Source organism: Mauremys mutica, chromosome 6 (genome assembly GCF_020497125.1).
Source record: "Mauremys mutica isolate MM-2020 ecotype Southern chromosome 6, ASM2049712v1, whole genome shotgun sequence".
NCBI classification, from domain to species: Eukaryota; Metazoa; Chordata; order Testudines; family Geoemydidae; genus Mauremys; species Mauremys mutica.
The window spans coordinates 123,149,829-123,168,414 of NC_059077.1; the positions used below are offsets into that span (position 1 = coordinate 123,149,829).

The 18,586-nt window shown below is 41.3% G+C and overlaps 1 protein-coding gene across 1 annotated transcript in view; it reads left to right on the top strand.

Annotated features, from left to right (window-relative positions):
• PIGG (phosphatidylinositol glycan anchor biosynthesis class G) overlaps positions 1-18,586 on the top strand; it is a 134,176-nt gene that overhangs the window by 98,337 nt on the left and 17,253 nt on the right. Inside the window, exon 12 of the mRNA XM_045022088.1 lies at positions 1,025-1,188. Coding sequence (XP_044878023.1) covers positions 1,025-1,188 — 164 coding nt within the window. The remainder of the gene's footprint in view (positions 1-1,024; positions 1,189-18,586) is intronic.

Below are 18,586 nucleotides of genomic sequence, written 5' to 3' on the forward strand. Positions count from 1 at the left end.
CAGAATGTTTCCTTCCTCACTACTTATCTGTAGTCCATCCTTTACTGTTCTTCCCCTCCCCCCTCATCTTATTGCCGACCATTAATGATATACATCTCCCAAGGCTGGGAGACTAGAGAATGCATGTCCTTCTTAGAACACCTTTTGTGGTGCTATGAGAAATTACACTGGACCCTAATTCAGACTGTTGACTACTATTTCTTATGCATGTCTCTATTCATAAACATAGACAACTGACAGTAAGATGCACCCCGTCAGCAAAAGGGGTATTATGAAGTTATAGCACCCTCACCTAGTCTCTTGCACTCTCTTAAAGCATTGCTACAGTGTTGTACAGTCGTGATCAAACGGCTGACTGTGACTTACACAACAATAAGGAAACGTAAGACTTAATGAATAATTTAACAAAGGTATTTGTGACTGTCCAGTTAAACAGATGTAGTAAGTTGTATATATTGTTCCTTCGCCCACTAGAATTCTAAATTGGAAGCACCATCTTCTCTTGGGGAAAGAGATAAAGTCTCTCTGTGAATTTAGTCCTGAGAATGCTAACTGTAGAACTTTTTCTTTTTGAATTATGCATGATGGCAGTTTGATATGGATGACATTCTCCTCAGGACTAAGACTAAAATCACCAAATACAGTTCACTGTGCTGCTTGTGTAAAGTTTTTTGTGTTGATTCATTAAATGAGAGGTAGATTTATTTGAGGAAAACAAAATAGGACAAGCAAATAGTCACTTTTTATTTGTTTGTGTTCCTCATTTATGTTCTAAAGTAGAACCTCTTTCTTGTAAATTTCTTTAGTTAAATCCAGAATATTGATTTAGGGCTCAAAGACTTAAGCCTTTAAACCTACATGTTAATTAAACACTTTGATATGTCTGGGGATTGGTCCTGCTCTGAGCAGGGGGTTGGACTAGATGACCTCCTGAGGTCCCTTCCAACCCTGATATTCTATGTTTCTATGTACTGTTTCTTTCTGCCTTTCAGACATCTAAGTGATGTTTTTGTTTTATTTTCAGGGAAACTCGAATAGTATCGCTTCAGTGGATATTTCAGCTGGTTTTGTGGGATTAGACAACTATGTGGAAATACCAGCAATTTTTCTTACAGGGTTTGCAACGTATGCAGGACCTTTGCTTTGGGCCATTCACTTGCTGTGCTACTTGAGTTCTGAAGTTAGCAGGTAATTGTACTAAAAGCTGATAAAATTAAAAGTAATAAATGCTTATCACAGATACAGAAAAGCATCCACATGATGTAAACCCGTTTAAGAAACTGGAGCTCATGCCTTCCCCCCCCTAACTTTAGCCCTTTGTCGCTCTTCCTGCCCTTTTTATCGTTCTCTACTCTTACTAACTCCCTTATTCCTCACCCTATTTTTATTCCCATGTTTTCAATACCCCCCCCCCCCAAAAAAAAAAACAACAACAAAAAAACCCAAAACATGGATCTGGCACAGGTTTGTTAATCATCTCCAGGTTCGTATGTATGGTGTTATATTCCCATCCCCATTTGTTCACTTGTCACTTAGATTGTGAACTCCCTGGAGCAGAGACTCCCTCTCTTCATCTGTGTCAGTGCCCAGCACAGTGGGGTAAAACAGCTTTTGTATCACTGTAGTACTGTGAGGGAGAGAAGTAAGACAAAGCTCCTGTAATTTTTTTACTTCAGTTTCAAGTTTAAAATTTGAGGTTTTAAGAATATTTTGAAAACTTTACATTTGGCAGTGTACAGTATTCATGCAGATGGGTATCAGTCTTCTAATGATTTTCCAAAGGGAGAATGGCTTGTACAGCATGTTTTTAGAATGCTTTTATAACAAAGATGAAAGCTAAAATTTTGTAACAGTGTTTTTGAGGTAGCTTCTTAAATGGAAGCTCGTATTGATTTGGTTGAATAATATGCCTCTGCAGCAGCATAAATATTTCTCAGTTTTAGGTTGGATTTTTGGAGACTGAACAAATCTTTCCTTCCTTTATCAGTGTAACCATAGCAATGGCCCACTGAGTAATCCATTCAGAGTTTAAAGAATTCATTAAAGAAAATGCTGCATGTTTTTTGTAACTATTTATTTTTAGAAATTTTAAATTCTGTCAAAGGGATTGATGTTTTAGGCCTAGTACATAATTTTGTATAAATTAGGAACACTTTACACTCAGAAATTAGCAAAGTATTTAACAAAATCATTTTTGTACTGTTGAAAATTGGAAAGGATAAATCTCCAATTCTGGAATATATTTATAAATTTAAAATGCAAATACGTTTTAAAAATAAATATTTGAAAATCAACTTCATTTACTTTCCAAGACCCAGATGTAAAGTTCAGTTTGCTTCTGTAGCAGCAGCTATCACACATGTACAAACAGTGTGGGAAACGCACTTAAAGTTTCTGCTATAGGAAACTGAGATCTTTTACTGTTGTCACAGAAACCAGAATCCTAACCTCAGCACATAAGTAAGAGAGGTCTTGATGTTTAGCACTTCCAAATCAAACATCGTCTCTAAGTGTTTCTTCTAATGTCTGTTTTGTGGATGAAAGTTAGACTAATAGTATTGGTTTGAGCCAGGTGTAGGGCTGGTTTAAGCGTCTGTCAAACAGCTCTCCCAATGCTTAGTTCTGAACTGTGACATCACTTGATTGAACTGTTTTCCCTTTGGACAGCTCTATAGCTCACTTAGATATATGGCCATTGTTTGTTGTCATTGATTGGTGAAGGTCAAATGCAGCAGACCAGTGTTTCATCTGAATATATTAGGTAGAACTTGCAGTATCTTTAGCCTTTCAGGGTTTGTTTGAATCTGGGTGCTGCAGATACTGTCAGGTTGGGTTTGTCTGCACTACAATTAGACACCTGCAGCTGACCTATGCCAGCAGACTTGTGCTCATGGGGCTTAGGCTGCGGGGCTGTTTAATTGTGATATAGACATTCGGGCTTGGGCTGCAGCCCGAGCTGGAACCCTCCCATCTTGCAGGGTCCTGGAGCCTTAGCGCCAACCCGAGCCCGAACGTCTGCACTGCAGTTAAACAGCCACTTAGCCCAAGTCAGCTGGCATGGGCCTGCTGCAGGTTTTTAATTACAACGTGGACATACCCTGTATCTTTTCCTTTTAACCCAGGGTTTTGTAATTAGCAATTCAATGGCTATGTCCTTTGCTCAGAGTCCACTTTCCTTGGAATTAAGGCTGGAACACTGGAGGGGGAGGAAAGGGGTCAACAAGTCTGAATCGCTACTTAAACATATTGCAGCTCTAGCTGTTAAAAATCCTTTTCTGTTCTAAACATTCTTTATATAGACCTCTCGTAAAATATTTTGTGAGGCATTTTTAAATGTGCCTAGAGGAGCAGTAAAGTTGCTACTGCCTTTCCAATTTCCTGTTGTGCCACTCACTGATTTTCAAATTCTTTAAAAAGTTTGAATCAATATTTTAATTGGCCTGATGAACTTTGATTTCAGTGTGTACTGTTGGATATCTCCTGGAACCCGGAAATGAAAAATGGGTTTACAACCTTCATCATCTTAGATTTTAATAAATCTTCTGTACTCATATTGGCACAGTAGACATTAAGTTGAATATGAGTGCCTTTTCAGATATTGTAGGTGGAAATTGCACAGAACAATAGCATGCTAATAACTATAAAATGTTTAATGTTTTTAACAGTAATGTGTCATTCAATAAACTGTTTGTTGCTAGTCTGATAGGCATGCAGAAATAACTTAAGGGACTTATTTCTTAAGTTACTGTAAAAGTATTACAGTGCTGACAAAATAAAACGAGGATATGTTGGCTAGAGGAAATACTGTAGCGCAAGACAGCTCCTTCCCCATTTAACCTTCTGACAGTTTTATCCCTAGCTTGCACCTTATCTAAAGTAATCCTTTTACCCCCTGTATAAATTGAATGACATGCAATGCTCATACAACCCATTTCAGAGTCAATTTTTCTTAGCTATAAAGAGGCAAAGCAAGAATTTTCTCTGAATTGCAGTAATGAGGCTGGTTTTTAAAATGCTGCTACTGCTGCTCATGTCCATCAGCCTCTGGGAGAAGAATCTAAAGAATTGTTCCCACCATGTTAATCTAATAACATTATAGAGAAGGAGAAATCCATGCTGCTCATCCAGGTCCTGCCTCCTGCAGTAAGCCTGGCCAGTTTTAAAACCTACACCAGAAACATCTACATGTCTCTCTTGTGTAGTGCATATGCATGCCTGGAAATAGCTTGAGACTAGGAATAAGTGTTAACAATATGGGAAAGGACTACCAAATATCTTGTTTTCTTTGAGCTCTCACAACACATTATGACCACAGGAGAGGCATGTGAATTTCCTTTGAAGCTAACATTGCACAACTGACACCCTTTTGGGCATTCCAGTGAGCTGAGATTTTGACATTTCCAGTTAAGTCTCCTAGGGTTTGTCCACACTGTGTTTTGGAACTCATGGGAGCGAGCCGTCCAGCCAGAGTCGACAGACTTGGACTAGCAAGGCTCCTGCTAGTACCCTGTTTGAAGTTGTGGCTTGGGCTAGAGCTTGGGCTCTGAAGCCTAGGGGGTGGGGGTTGGGCTTCAGAGCCTGAGCTCTAGCCTGGGCTACACCTTAAAAGTGCTGGATATACAGCACTACCTTGAATCTATTGACTGAGGCTGGAAGGCTCACTACTGTGGGCTCCAAAACACTGCGTAGACGTACCCCTACAAGCCTAGTTCTGCCCTCGCCCTTGGCCCATGTTACCCACTGCTACCACTATTATTACACAGTCTGTGTGTTAAGGCAGGATTTGGTCATCTGTTTCTAAGCGAGAACTATTCAGCCGACCAGGGTTGCCTACAATCACTTGTGTCACAAATACATGACAAGTTGCTTCAAAGTTGACTGAAACATAAATGTCATCTCCTCCCTCTGTGGGCCAGCTATGCAACCATACTTCAGGAGATGAAACACTGTGCAATTGGCAGCGGGTAGAAGTGAGCCCTGAATTTATAAATATCTGTTTTAAAAGTTTTACTAACAGATCTACAGGATGTGCATATTCTAAGGCAGTGTTTCTCAAACTGGGGTCTGGATTGCCACTCCCAGTCACGCTGAGTAGCACCTTACTATGTGAATATTTCCACCAGAACCAAGAGAACTATTGGAACTATTTGTTCCTACTTGACAGGAATACGGGTGGCAGAAGGTTGTGTTCAATATTTGGATGTTGTAGCTGTTCTCTTTCGTTGCATGTGATTTTCAGTCAAAAGCAGAGTGCCTATGGATTACTGGCTTCCACCAAAAATTCTGATCTTAGACTTTACAGTATCTCATCTCCTGGTTTTTTTCCTCTTACATCTTACAGGAAGTATGTTCGGTACTGCATGGTTTATTTTGCCAAGCAGTTTCTACTGTCTCTGCAGACTTACTACCTGTTGTTTACTGTGCTTCTGAGAGATTGCCTGTGTAGTGTGGTTCTATTACAAAAACATCAGTATCTGATCCTTTATTAAATTTCATAAGCTATTTTATGTGACCAGCATTTCCAACTCCAGTTGCAAAGGCTGCAGAAATTAATTCTCATAGGATGAAGTAGTTCTGTTCAAGAATAAATACAGGTACTGATGAGGTCCCAGAGCAGAGCCAACTGCGATACTAACAGTTTATAGTCATAAAAACAACAAGGAGTCCGGTGGCACCTTAAAGACTAACAGATTTATTTGGGCATAAGCTTTCGTGGGTAAAAAACCCACTTCTTCAGATACATGGAGTGAAAATTACAGATGCAGGCATAAATATACTGGCACATGAAGAGAAGGGAGTTACCTTACAAGTGGAGAACCAGTGTTGACAAGGTCAATTCAGTCAGGGTATATGTGGTCCACTCCCAATAATTAATAACTGCGTGGACTCCTCCTGACGGTCGAATCACAGACTGGACTTCTACATAGAGTGCTTCCCCAGATGTGCACAGGCTGAAATTGTGAACAAACAGCATCACTTGCCCCATAACCTCAGCCGTACAGAATGCAATGCCATCCACAGCCTCAGAAACAACTCTGACATTATAATCAAAGGAGCTGACAAAGGATGTGTTGTAGTCATCATGAACAGGGTCAGATTATGAACAGGAGGTTGCCAGGCAACTCTCCAACACCACATTCTACAGGCCACTATCCTCCGATTCCACTGAGGAGTACCAAAAGAAACTACATCATCTGCTCAAGAAACTCCCTGTTATAGCACAGGAACAAATCTACACAGACACACCCCTAGAGCCCCGACCAGGGGTATTCTATCTGCTACCCAAGATCCATAAACCTGGAAATCCTGGACGCCCCATCATCTCAGGCATTGGCACTCTTACAGCAGAATTATCTGGCTAGTTGGACTCTCCTCAGACCCTACGCTACCAGCACTCCTAGCTATCTTCAAGACACCACCAACTCCCTGCTTTGAGCAGGGAGTTGGACTAGATGACCTCCTGAGGTCCCTTCCAACCCTGATATTCTATGATTCCCGAGGAAACTACAATGCATTGGTGATCTTCCTGAAAACAGCATTCTGGCTACTATGGATGTAGATGCTCTTTACACCAATATTCCACACAAGGATGGACGACAAGCTGTCAGGAACAGTATCCCTGATGAGACCACAGCACACCTGGTGTCTGAGCTTTGTTACTTTGTCCTCACCCACAACCATTTCAGATTTGGGGACAACTTATACCTTTAAGTCAGCGGCACTGCTGTGGGTACCTGCATGGCCCCACTGTATGCCAACATTTTATGGCTGACTTAGAACAACGCTTCCTCAGCTCTCGTCCCCTAGCACCTCTCCTCTACTTGCGCTACACTGATGACATCTTCATCATATGGACCCATGGGAAGGAGGCCCTTGAAGAATTCCACCTGGATGTCAACATTTCCACCCCACCATCAACCTCAGCCTGGACCAGTCCACACAAGAGATCCACTTCCTGGATACTACAGTGCAAATAAGTGATGGTCACATAAACACCATCCTATACTGGAAACCTACTGACCGCTGTACTTACCTACATGCCTCCAGCTTCCATCCAGGACAATCACATGATCCATTGTCTACAGCCAAGCCCTAAGATACAACCACATTTGCTCCAATCCCGCAGACAGGGCCAAACACCTACAAGATCTCTATCAAGCTTTCTTAAAACTACAATACCCACCTGGGGAAGTGAGGAAACAAATTGACAGAGCGAGACAGGTACCCAGAAGTCACTTACAGGACAGGCCCAACAAAGAAAACTAACAGAACACCACTGGCCATCACGTACAGCCCCCAGCTAAAACCTCTCCAGCACATCATCAACAATCTACAACCTAGATTGGAAAATGATCCCCCACTCTCACAGGCCTTGGGAGGCAGGACAATCCCCCCCAATCTGAAGCAAATACTCACCAGCAACTACATACCGCATCACAGAAACACTAACCCAGGAACCGATCCCTGGAACAAACCCTGTTGCTTTCTCTGTTCCCCATATCTACTTTAGCGACACCATCATAGGACCCAGCCACACCATCAGAGGCTCATCACCTGCACATCTATTAATGTGATATATGCCATCCTGTCCTAGCAGTGCCCCTCTGCCATGTATATTGGCCAAAACAGAGAGTCTCTACGTAAAAAGATAAATGGACACAAATCAGACATCAGGAATAGTAACATACAAAAGCCAGAAGGAGAACACTTCAATCTCCCTGGACACTCAATAACAGATTTAAAAGTAGCCATCCTTCAACAAAAAACCCTTCAAAAACACACGTCAAAGAGAAACTGCAGAGCTACAATTCATTTGCAAACTTAACCCCATCAACTTGGGCTTGAATAGAGACTGAGGGCTTGGCTACACTGGAGAGTTGCAGCGCTGGTGGAGGCTTTCCAGCGCTGCAACTTGGTAACTGTCCACACCTGCAAGGCACATCCAGCGCTGCAACTCCCTGGCTGCAGCGCTGGCTGTACACCTGGTCTGCTTGGGGTGTAACGAGTGCAGCGCTGGTGATGCAGCGCTGCTCGTCGGGTGTGGCCACACACCAGCGCTGTTATTGGCCTCCAGGGTATTAGGAGGTATCCCAGAATGCTTTTAACTAAATTACTCTCTTTGTTTTGTTATGATGCCTCTCTTTGTTTTGTTGTGAACTCGGGGCTCCAGGAGCTACTTATCTAAAAAACAAACACAGCTCTTGTTTGCTGTGATCAATCTGTAACTGACTGTGAACAATCAATTGAGATAACCCACTACCTTGCTGTGAATGAGGCAGGCAGGGGGATATGCGTGTTTGCTTGAGGAGAGAAACAGCGGGGGGAGGGGGAGAAAGGGAGTCCGTCGGAGCAGCTGCTTTTCTGGTCTGCAGGCTATTTGCAGTTAAGAGTGAATGAGGGGTCGAGGAAATGTTCAGCTCCCTGTCTTGCAAAATCTGCTGCTAAAATGAAAAGAGAAAATCTGACACACAGTGTCGGCTCCAAAAATCCACTCTCTCTCTCTCCCCCGCTTCCTGTCACACTCCACCCCACCCCCCTCTTTTGAAAAGCACGTTGCAGCCACTTGAATGCTGGGATAGCTGCCCATAATGTATCACTCCCAACAGCGCTGCAAATGCTGCAAATGTGGCCACACTGCAGCACTGGTAGCTGTGAGTGTGGCCACACACCAGCGCTTTCCCTACACAACTGTACGAAGACAGCTGTACCTCCCAGCGCTGTACAGCTGTAAGTGTAGCCATACCCTGAGTGGCTGGCTCACTACAAAAGCAATTTTCCCTTTCTTGGTATTGACACCTCCTCATCAATTATTGGGAATGGACCACATCCACCCTGACTGAATTGGTCTTGTCAACACTGGCTCTCCACTTGTAAGGTAACTCCCTTCTCTGATACCCCTCTGATACTTGGTATCAGTTTATAGTCATAATACTGTTAACTGACATAGGCATGGGTAGGAAGGGGCTGCTTCCTTCACTGACTTGGTTCTAATGTTCAGCAAACCAGTATTTTTCCAAGGAAAATTAAGAGTTTGGACACGAACTGTTAGCAGAACTCTAGGGAGACTTGAAAGGCCTCCCAGAAAAGCCCTAGAAAAGATTACTTATGATGGTTCTAAGTTATTTCTATCGTTAGTGGAACAGGCTGTTTAAACTACATAACGAAAAAACAAACCCAGGGTTGTAGAACAGATTAACAAAAGTTAATGAATTATGTAGAATGTTTTCTAAAAGTTGCATAGTATTAAGGGAAAGCAGTGACAGCTGGGAGCCTGGAACTTTAAGTGGGTGCCCTTGAGGTAGACGGGGGAGGCGGGGGTCAAAGTTACAGTTAACCCTGAAACTGTGATAGTTACACCATCAGAAGGTGATCTTCCCGCCCAGGATGCAAAGGACAGAAGGGTGGAAGCCACCCTATGGAGAGACTTTGAGGCTTCTTTAGCAGCGGTAAGAGACTCTTTGGCCCTACCTGCTTCCTCAGAGCTATTGTGATCTGGCTAGAATACCTAAAGTCTCTGGACAGGAAGGACCATCCTGACTACCTGTCCATCTTTAAGATAATATCCCTAGGATTCACTTCTGGCACAGAGGCCTGCATGGACGTTATGTGTCTTGCAGCACAAGCCATGACGTCTAACTTAGTAGCCAGGTGCCAAATCTATTTATGTCCCTGGGTAGCAGAGACCATTTCAATAAATCCCGGGGACCTCAAAGTTCCCAAGCACTCTCCTTTTGCGGGGAAAATTGGATGAGATAGTTGGAGACAATGCATCTAAACTAAAGCTGGCCCTTTGCTCATCAAACAGAACTCGGACTAGAAGGCCAACAGGCAGAAACATTCCCTTCACTCATTCGCTGGCTAGAACTGCAAAAGAAGGGATAAAAGCTATTCCAGAAGGAAACCTTGGAACTCCTACTTGGTTAGCAAGGCCAGTGGTACCAGCAATGTATCAGAAAGCTGGATAATAAAATATTGGTTCATTTTAGCCCAGTTTAAGATTAGTGGAATGTCTCTAGACCACAGACAAGTGGGTACAAGAGAGAGAGAAGCGTTGGTTACTCGAAGTCAGGGCTCCAGCTCATTCATTCACTCATCTCAGGAAATCCTGTCAGGAAGGAACTTAATCTGTGGAACTCATTGCCAGGGGATTTGAAAGCCAAAACTATAATTGGGCTAAAAAAAGAACTAGATAAATTCAGGGAAGATAGGTCCATCATTGGCTATTAGCGAAGATGGTCAGGGATGCACACCCATGTTCTGGGTGTGCCTAACTCTGATTGCCAGGAGTAGAAGTAGGATGTAGGAGTAGAAGATAGGGGATGGATCACTGATGATTGCCTGTTCTGTTCATTCCCTCTGAAGCACCTGGCATTGGCCACTGTCATAAGACAGGATTCTGGGCTAGATGGACCATTGGTCTGACCCAGTATGGCCGTTCTTATGTAAGCAATTGATCACATACTGCAACACAGATTTAAGCTGTCAGAAAAGCAGAAAACAATTCACCATAATGGAGAGCACTGAAAAACAGGTATACTCCTGTAATTACTTCCCCCTTGGCTCTTTATCACTTTGCACCTTCCTTCTTGCCATTCTTCATTCCTTGTAATTGTCCTGTATCTTTCCCCCCAGGAAGCAGAAAAACCTTTGGCAAAATGAAATTGAGCAGCAACTTTGCCCTTCCTTTCTCTCTCTCCTTTGTGAACAGTAAAAGCTAGATGCTGATACTGAGCTCTTACCAGTATGGGTTCCTGCGCTGTTAGAGATGCATGCTAGAGCCCTGCGTGGAACTATTCTTGAATCCCACTCCCACTATTATGGCAGCGGGTCTTGCGGGACCCACGGGATTCCAGTCCTGCTGCAGGGCTCTACAGCATGCCACTTAAAAGGAGCATTCTGGATATATTGTACTGTGTGTATCTCTGCAGGGCTTTGGATCAGATATCCTCTGACTTTAGAAATGTTGTTTAATCAGCAAAGAGTCCTGTGGCACCTTATAGACTAACAGATGTATGGGAGCATGAGCTTTCGTGGGTGAATACCCACTTTGTCAGACGCATTCACCCACGAAAGCTCATGCTCCCATACGTCTGTTAGGGTACGTCCATACTATCCACCCGGATCGGCAGGTAGCAATCGACTTCTCGGAGTTTGATATATCGCGTTTCATCTAGACGCGATATATCGAACTCCGAACACACTCCCGTCGACTCCAGAACTCCACCACCGCAAACGGCGGTGGCGGAGTTGACGGGGGAGCCGTGGACGTCGATCCCGCGCCGTGAGGATGGGTAAGTAGTTCGAACTAAGGTAGTTCAACTAAGGAAGTTGCGTACCTTAGTTCGACCCCCTCCCCCCAGTGTAGACCAGGCCTTAGTCTAAGATGTGACAGGACTCTTTGCTGCTTTTACAGATCCAGACTAACACGGCTACCCCTCTGATAGTTGTTTCATCAGAATCTTCTGTGATTATAATTTCTAGATGGCTTTTGTGCCTCTTTCTGTAGGTCATGGTAATATTCAAGTCCCCTTAAGTACCTTTTTGGGAAATGCTGAATGAAGAATGCAAGCCACAGCCTAGCTAATTATCAAGAAAAGATTGTGAAGTTTTGTGTGTATCATCAAATGAACGAGTCTTTTGAAAGTGCCCTCCGGCTATCAGCTCGCACCTTACCCCTCCAATGGGTCTCACAGCATACACCACTGGTTTTCTACCTGTGGTCCGCAGACCCCTAGAGGTCTGCAGATTATATCTAAGATTTCCAGAGTGGTCTGCACCTCCATTCAAAACTTTTTAGGAGTCCACAAATCAAAATAGGATGCAAACCACTGGCATATACAATTCACTTCTGGTATTGAATAATATCATGCCGTAAAAAGGCTGATACATTGCTTCCCCTTCCACAGAAGACCCACTTCTGACCAAACATCATTTGTGCATTGCCTCGTTCACATAATGGTATGGATGGGCTACTGACACCTGCATGATTGGTGCAGTCTTTTCCCCCTTGGTTCAGTTTCCTGACCGTTAATATGCTTTTGCTCACCTACCTGCTGCCCAGTGCATGGGTACCAAAATAAGTAGGCACAAAGCAATGACTTTCTAGACAACAGACTGGACTAAAGGACAAGAGCAGTTATTAAAACTCCAGCACTTGCAAGGGTTTACAGGGGATTAAAGCATGATTTAGAAGTAGATTTAGAGGCTATTTGGCATGTCTGAATATAATAAAGGTATTTTAGAACAGTTAATAAAAATGATAGTTGTGGAAACTGGCCATAAAGGTAAACAGAACATTGTATTGATACATACTGGTTTCAGAGGTTGAGACACGGGGGAGATTAGCTAGTGAATACCCAAGGCTTCATCTCAATTAAAAGGATACCATTTGGTCCTGTCTGTGTTACTAATTTTGACTGTAACAAGATTCCCCTGATTGTACTATAAAGTGTAGCATAGATGGTACTTCATTGTCTTCCCCTGACTTTTTCCTCCTATTAGGTCTTCACCTTAATTTTAAGGAAAAAGAACAGGAGTACTTGTGGCACCGTAGAGACTAACAAATTTATTTGACCTCAGTCTCCAAGGTGCCACAAGTACTCCTGTTCTTTTTGTGGATACAGACTAACATGGCTGCTACTCTGAAACCTTAATTTTAAGGGCTTCTTTTGTATTTAGTGTATCTAATGTGCTGAGAAGTTATTTATCTTCATTGCAAGGAGCAATGGTCTCAAATTGCAGTGGGGGAGATTTAGTTTGGATATTAGGAAACACTATTTCACAAGGAGGGTGGTGGAAGCACTGGAATGGGTTACCTAGGGAGGTGATGGAATCTCCAATAAGGCCTGGCCTGACAAAGACCTGGCTGGGATGATTTAGTTGGTGTTGGTCCCACTTTGAGCAGGGGGTTGGACTAGATGAGCTCCTGAGGTCTCTTCCAACCCTACTCTTCTATGATTCTATGATTACTGAACCAGTTTGTTCTCAAATCTGTTTTTATTGATTCTCAAGTATACAGGATAAAATGCTACATATTAATAAAAAGAGGCAAAAGATAAAATATGGAAAAAGATGGGTTCATCTTTTAAGCAAGTACACTGGCCAGCACGTTGTTCAAAAAGAACTTTCAAACCTAATGCTGTGAAACAAATTTCAATATACAGAGGTGAAATTTAAAACTTACCTTGACAAACCCAAGATAAAATCAAATATAGAAAACATAGCTTAAAACTATAATCATTGGTGTGTATTACTAGTTATGGCTAGAGTTCATCAAAGTTTAGATGAAAGTGAAATGTGTTGGGAAGCAAATGGGAGCATTCCCCTGTGCCTGGCCTGGTTGGACAGTTATATGTGCTATAAGCAGTACAGGAAGTGGCATGTAAGAGGCAGTAAGTCTGGATACAGCAATGCAAGGTTTTGGGAGCTGGGGGATTGCGTGGGTAGGCTCAGCTTGGTTCCTCTTTGGCGGGGTTTGGATGTCCCATCTAGGTCCACTCCTCTTCTTTGTCTTGTTGGCAGCATCACTCATTGAGAAGTATGCAGAAGAGATAAAAGAAAATAAAAACAACGAGGAGTCCAGTGGCACCTTAAAGACTAACAGATTTATTTGGGCATAAACTTTGGTGGGTAAAAAAAACCCCACTTCAGATGCATGGAGTGAAAATTACAGAAACAGGCATAAAAATATATTGGCACATGAAGAGAAGGGAGTTACCTTACAAGTGGAGAACCAATGTAGAAGGCCAATTCAGTCAGGGTGGATGTGGTCCACTCCCAGTAATTGAGGAGGAAGTGTCAATACCAAGAGAGGGAAAATTGCTTTTGTAGTGAGCCAGCCACTCCCAGTCCCTACTCAAATTACTGGTGTTACATTTGCAAATGAATTGTAGCTCTGCAGTTGCTCTTTGAAGTCTATTTTTGAAGTTTTTTGTTGAAGAATGACTACTTTTAAATCTGAGGGGTGGCTGTGTTAGTCTGTATCCATAAAAACAATGAGGAGTCCAGTGGCACATTAAAGACTAACAGATTTTATTTGTGCATAAGGTGCCACCGGACTCCTCGTTACTTTTAAATGTGTTATTGAATATCATGGGAGATTGAAGTGTTCTCCTACTGGCTTTTGTATGTTACCATTCCTGATGTCTGATTTGTGTCCATTTATCCTTTTACGTAGAGACGGTCTGTTTATAGGAGATTGTGCAGGTCTTTTTTTATTATCGTTCCTTTCTTTTACATGCTCTGATCAGCAATAAAATAGGTGAAATTTAAGTTACTGGAATTGAGTTAACACCTCATCGAGATGAGTGGGGGTAATTCATACCTTTACATTGTCTGCAAACAGGCAGTTGTCCCTGCATTAGTTCGCACTCTGTTCAGATTTTGAAGGTTTTCTTTGCAACCCTAATGGCTAGAGGTTTGTTTTGTTTTTTTTAAATGAAAGCTCAAATTCTGGAATGCCAAATAGCAGCTTTGGGAGCGGAGGGGAATACCAGCTTGCCAGTGTGGTCCAGCACAGCACTGCTTGTTGGTGTGCTCTTTTAATCTTGCATGGCTAGCCAAAAGCAGTGTTTTCTTTAGCTTCCTGATGACATGTTCAGCCATGCAAACAGGTGAAAAGGGTTAACAGTCCACAAAGCTTCGCAAGAATCCTTTTAAGTTCAAACATGTCTCTGGTTTCTTGTTTTTCACCTTTAAATGAACTTTAATCTTTCTCTGAACTGTACCCAAGATAAACTGGCATTTTTAATCTGTTAGCTGTATATAAGATTAAATATTGGGATACTGTCCATTGTTATGTAAGACTTGGGTATCTTCCTTCCCTATGCTACCCTGGCAAGCTATCTCTTGGAGTGCGTAACTTTGAAACTACTGTTTATTGTCATACTTTAGGAAGGCAATGTGGTCCTGTAATGTAGCTCTTAATTAAAATAAATCAGTATTCAAAGTAATTGGTGCCTGAAAGTAGACTAAACAGCTTGCGTTGGAGGGAATCAGATGTACACTAAATTAGTTTTTCCCAGCCCAAAGGGGAAAGCACTACCTAAAAATCTGCCAGCTATGTGAACTAATTTAACAGTATCTCCATGGAAGATCCTCATTCTCTTGCTGGCTTGTCCTGTTATCTTCTTTATTGTTACATTATAGGCTGGTCAATCTCATTTTAACTACTAAGTAACCAAGTAAACAACTATTTTAAGTCTCTTCAAGGTCACCTTGCACAAAATTATCTTCAGCTGCAATTTTTCTTTAACATCCTTAGAATTTCTCAACATTATAAATGACAGTTTCCTAACTCAAAAAGTGTTGCAGCCAGCAAGGGGGAATTCTTTATTAGACCTTGTCCTGAAAGATAAAGAGGAGCTGATCACAGAACTAAAAAATGATAGCTTAGGTAAAAGTGATCCTGACTTGATCACATTTATAATGTGCAAGAAGAATAAAGCCAAAACCAGTTATATATATGTTTTTTTATTTATTTTATTTATGGTGCTTTAATAGGGCCAGTTTCTCAAAGCTGAAAACAACTATGAGCTTCAGCTGGGAGGAGGAATTTAATCAGAAAAATGTGAATGATAATTAGAAATCATTTAAGAAAATTTTACTACATGCCCAAAAAAAAACCCAGTTGAGGAAGAAGGCCATGATGGTTAAAAAACTGACCTGGTTTAGAGGGGAAGTGAAGGCAGCCATAAAAAAAAAATGTAACAAGTGGAAGAAAGGAGAATTTGATACTCATGAATGTAAATCAGAAGATGGGAATTGTAGAAAATTGGTAAGGGAAGTAAAGGGACACCAGGAAAAATCCATGGCCAGCAGAGTTAAGGACAATAAGGAGTTTTAAAAAATATGTTAGGAAGAAAAAGAATCCTGACAATGGTATTGGTCCATTATTAGATGGAAATGGTAGAGTTATCAATAATGATGCAGAAAAGGAAGAAGTGTTCAATAAATATTTCTGTTCTGTATTTGGGAAAAAAACAGATGATATCGTCTCATTGTAGAAATAACATTTCTTCCATTCCACTAATATCTCTGGAGTAGTTAAACAGAAGCTACTGAAGTTAGCTAGTTTTAAATCAGTAGGTCCAGATAACTTGTCTCCAAGAGTTTTAAAATGTAGGCTATAATTACAGTCCTGGGAAGCAGTGACTCTGAAAAAGATTTAGGGGTCATAGTGAATAATTAACTGAAGATGGGCTCCCAGTGTGACTCTGTTGCCAAAAGGGCTAATGCAATCCTGGGTTGCATAAACAGGGGAAGTAGAGAGGTTATTTTACCTCTGTATTTGGCACAGGTGCGACTGGTGCTGTAATACTGTGTCCAGTTCTGGTGTCCACAGTTCAAGAAAAATGTCAATGAATTGGAAAGGGTTCAGAGAAGAGCTACAAGAATGATTAAAGGATTAGCAAACATGCCTCAGTGGTACACTCGAGCTATTTAGCTTAACAAAGAAGATTAAAGAGTGACTTGATTAGTCTATAAGTACCTAGCATGGGGAACAAATATTTAATAATTGGCTCTTCATTCTAGCAAAGAAGATATAACATGATATAATGGCTGGAAGTGGAAGCTAGACAAATTCAGACTGGAAATAAGTTATAAATTTTTAACGGTGAGAGTAATAAACCACTGGAACAATTTACCAAGGGTTGTGGAGGCTTCTCCATCACTGATACTTTTAAAATCAATGTTGGATATTTGTCTAAAAACTGTGCTCTGGGAATTATTTTGAGAAAGTTCTAGGGCCTGTGCGGTACAGGAGGTCAGACTAGATGATCACAGTGGTTCTTTCTGGTCTTGGAATCTGTGAATCTCTGGTTAAGAGGATGTAAAATAGTCATTCATTCAGAAAAGGGGAGAGGAGGAAGCCTTACATACATATATTTAACAAAGTAAAACTAGACTAATTCCTACCTGCTGATGTGAAATGCCTCAGGCTTTTATTCTAGTGAAATTCTTTAGAATTTCGAACTGGATTTGGAAGAGGAGTTAGACATTTTACTAATGCTGTAGTGTGAAATATTTTGTGTTTCACTAGTTGGGAATTGTAAATGATTTGGTGGATATATCTTAGTGATTTAAACTCTGGGCCAGTTCGTCAGTTGGTGTAAACTGGCATAATTATATTGATTTCATTGGAGATAGGCCCATTTACACCAGCTGAGGATCTGGCCTGTTGTTTTGCATTCACAAAATTAATGTGAAAATTATTTTATAGTAAATGTTTAAACAATGGTAACATTTGTATAAATTATATTAAAGACAAAAGAATGGCAAACCCTGCACAAATGCACATTGACATCCACAAAAGTAAAGGATAGGTACGTAACAAAATTATAACAAGAATAGTGCCTCTATTCAAGTACCGCTTAGTTTGAAACACGTATAGATAGCTGTTAATATGTGTACTGAAACTACTGCCACTGGTTAAGTGAAAGAGCTGAAGGCCAAGTGAGTTCAGATGGGCATTGGGATCTTTTTTTATTCCTGATCTGTCTGTCACCTAGCCATAAAACATGGACATATAAATCTGAGCATGAGAACTCTATCATATTAGATGCATTTTGTTCATTCATACACAGTTATTTTCTCAAGCCTTCAAAAGGAGAGAATTAATGCATTGGTTGAACTTTGGTGTCACTTTTGCTTTCCATCTTGTTAAAATTAGCCATTTTGCTGCTATCACGGGCTCTAAAAACACTTTGTCCCAGAAGAGGGGATTGTGTAAACAGGAATCTGTTGTAACACAAGATGCACAGAGCTCTCTGTAAGCTTGAAAGTTTGTCTCTCTCACCAAGAGAAATTGGTCCAATAAAAGATATTATCTCACTGACCTTGTCCGCCACAAGATAAATCAATTATAAACAAAATTAACTATCATTAGGACCTAGTTCCAGAACAGGGTTTTTATAGGTTATTCCCATAACACGTGGTTTTATAGGGCTATGACAGCTCTATACACCAATGCATGGGAGGAGGTATAGTAGCAAAGCTATTTTTCACCTTGTAGGTGTGGGTAAGGTCTTGTATTAATGCATGGTATAGTATGTGTACTGTATATAAAGGTGTATATGAAATTTCAGTTTGCATTATTTTATTTGAAAAATACACCCTTGGTAAATACTATCTAGTTTGAGTAAGTCATCTTGTTTTATCATTAGTTTTTATGCTACCTGTCAATCCTCATGGTAAAGGCTAGGCAGGTAGATTCTGTGCCAACACTGCTATGTTTTCATGACCGTTTTGCAAGGCAGTAGTACTGTGTACATTGAACACGGACAGTATTCTAAGGCATATAAATATGTGGAAATTTTTGAGAGCATGACATGTTAATGTTACAATTAAGCTAGGGTGTTTTGGCATGGAATTTCCTTTAACAGTAAGACAAAAATGAAGAACAATTGGAGGGAATCCTGCAGAAGTCTGTTTTTTCTCCCAAAAGTCTTTCCATAAGGTGTCCTGAAAGGGCGTGATGGGCGGTATTGACCATTATCTGGGCATTATCTAACTTCTGACACCAATTTTAGTCAATTACTTTCAGGTTCCAATCTCTCTCTCTCTCTCTTTTTAATTAGCAACCGCA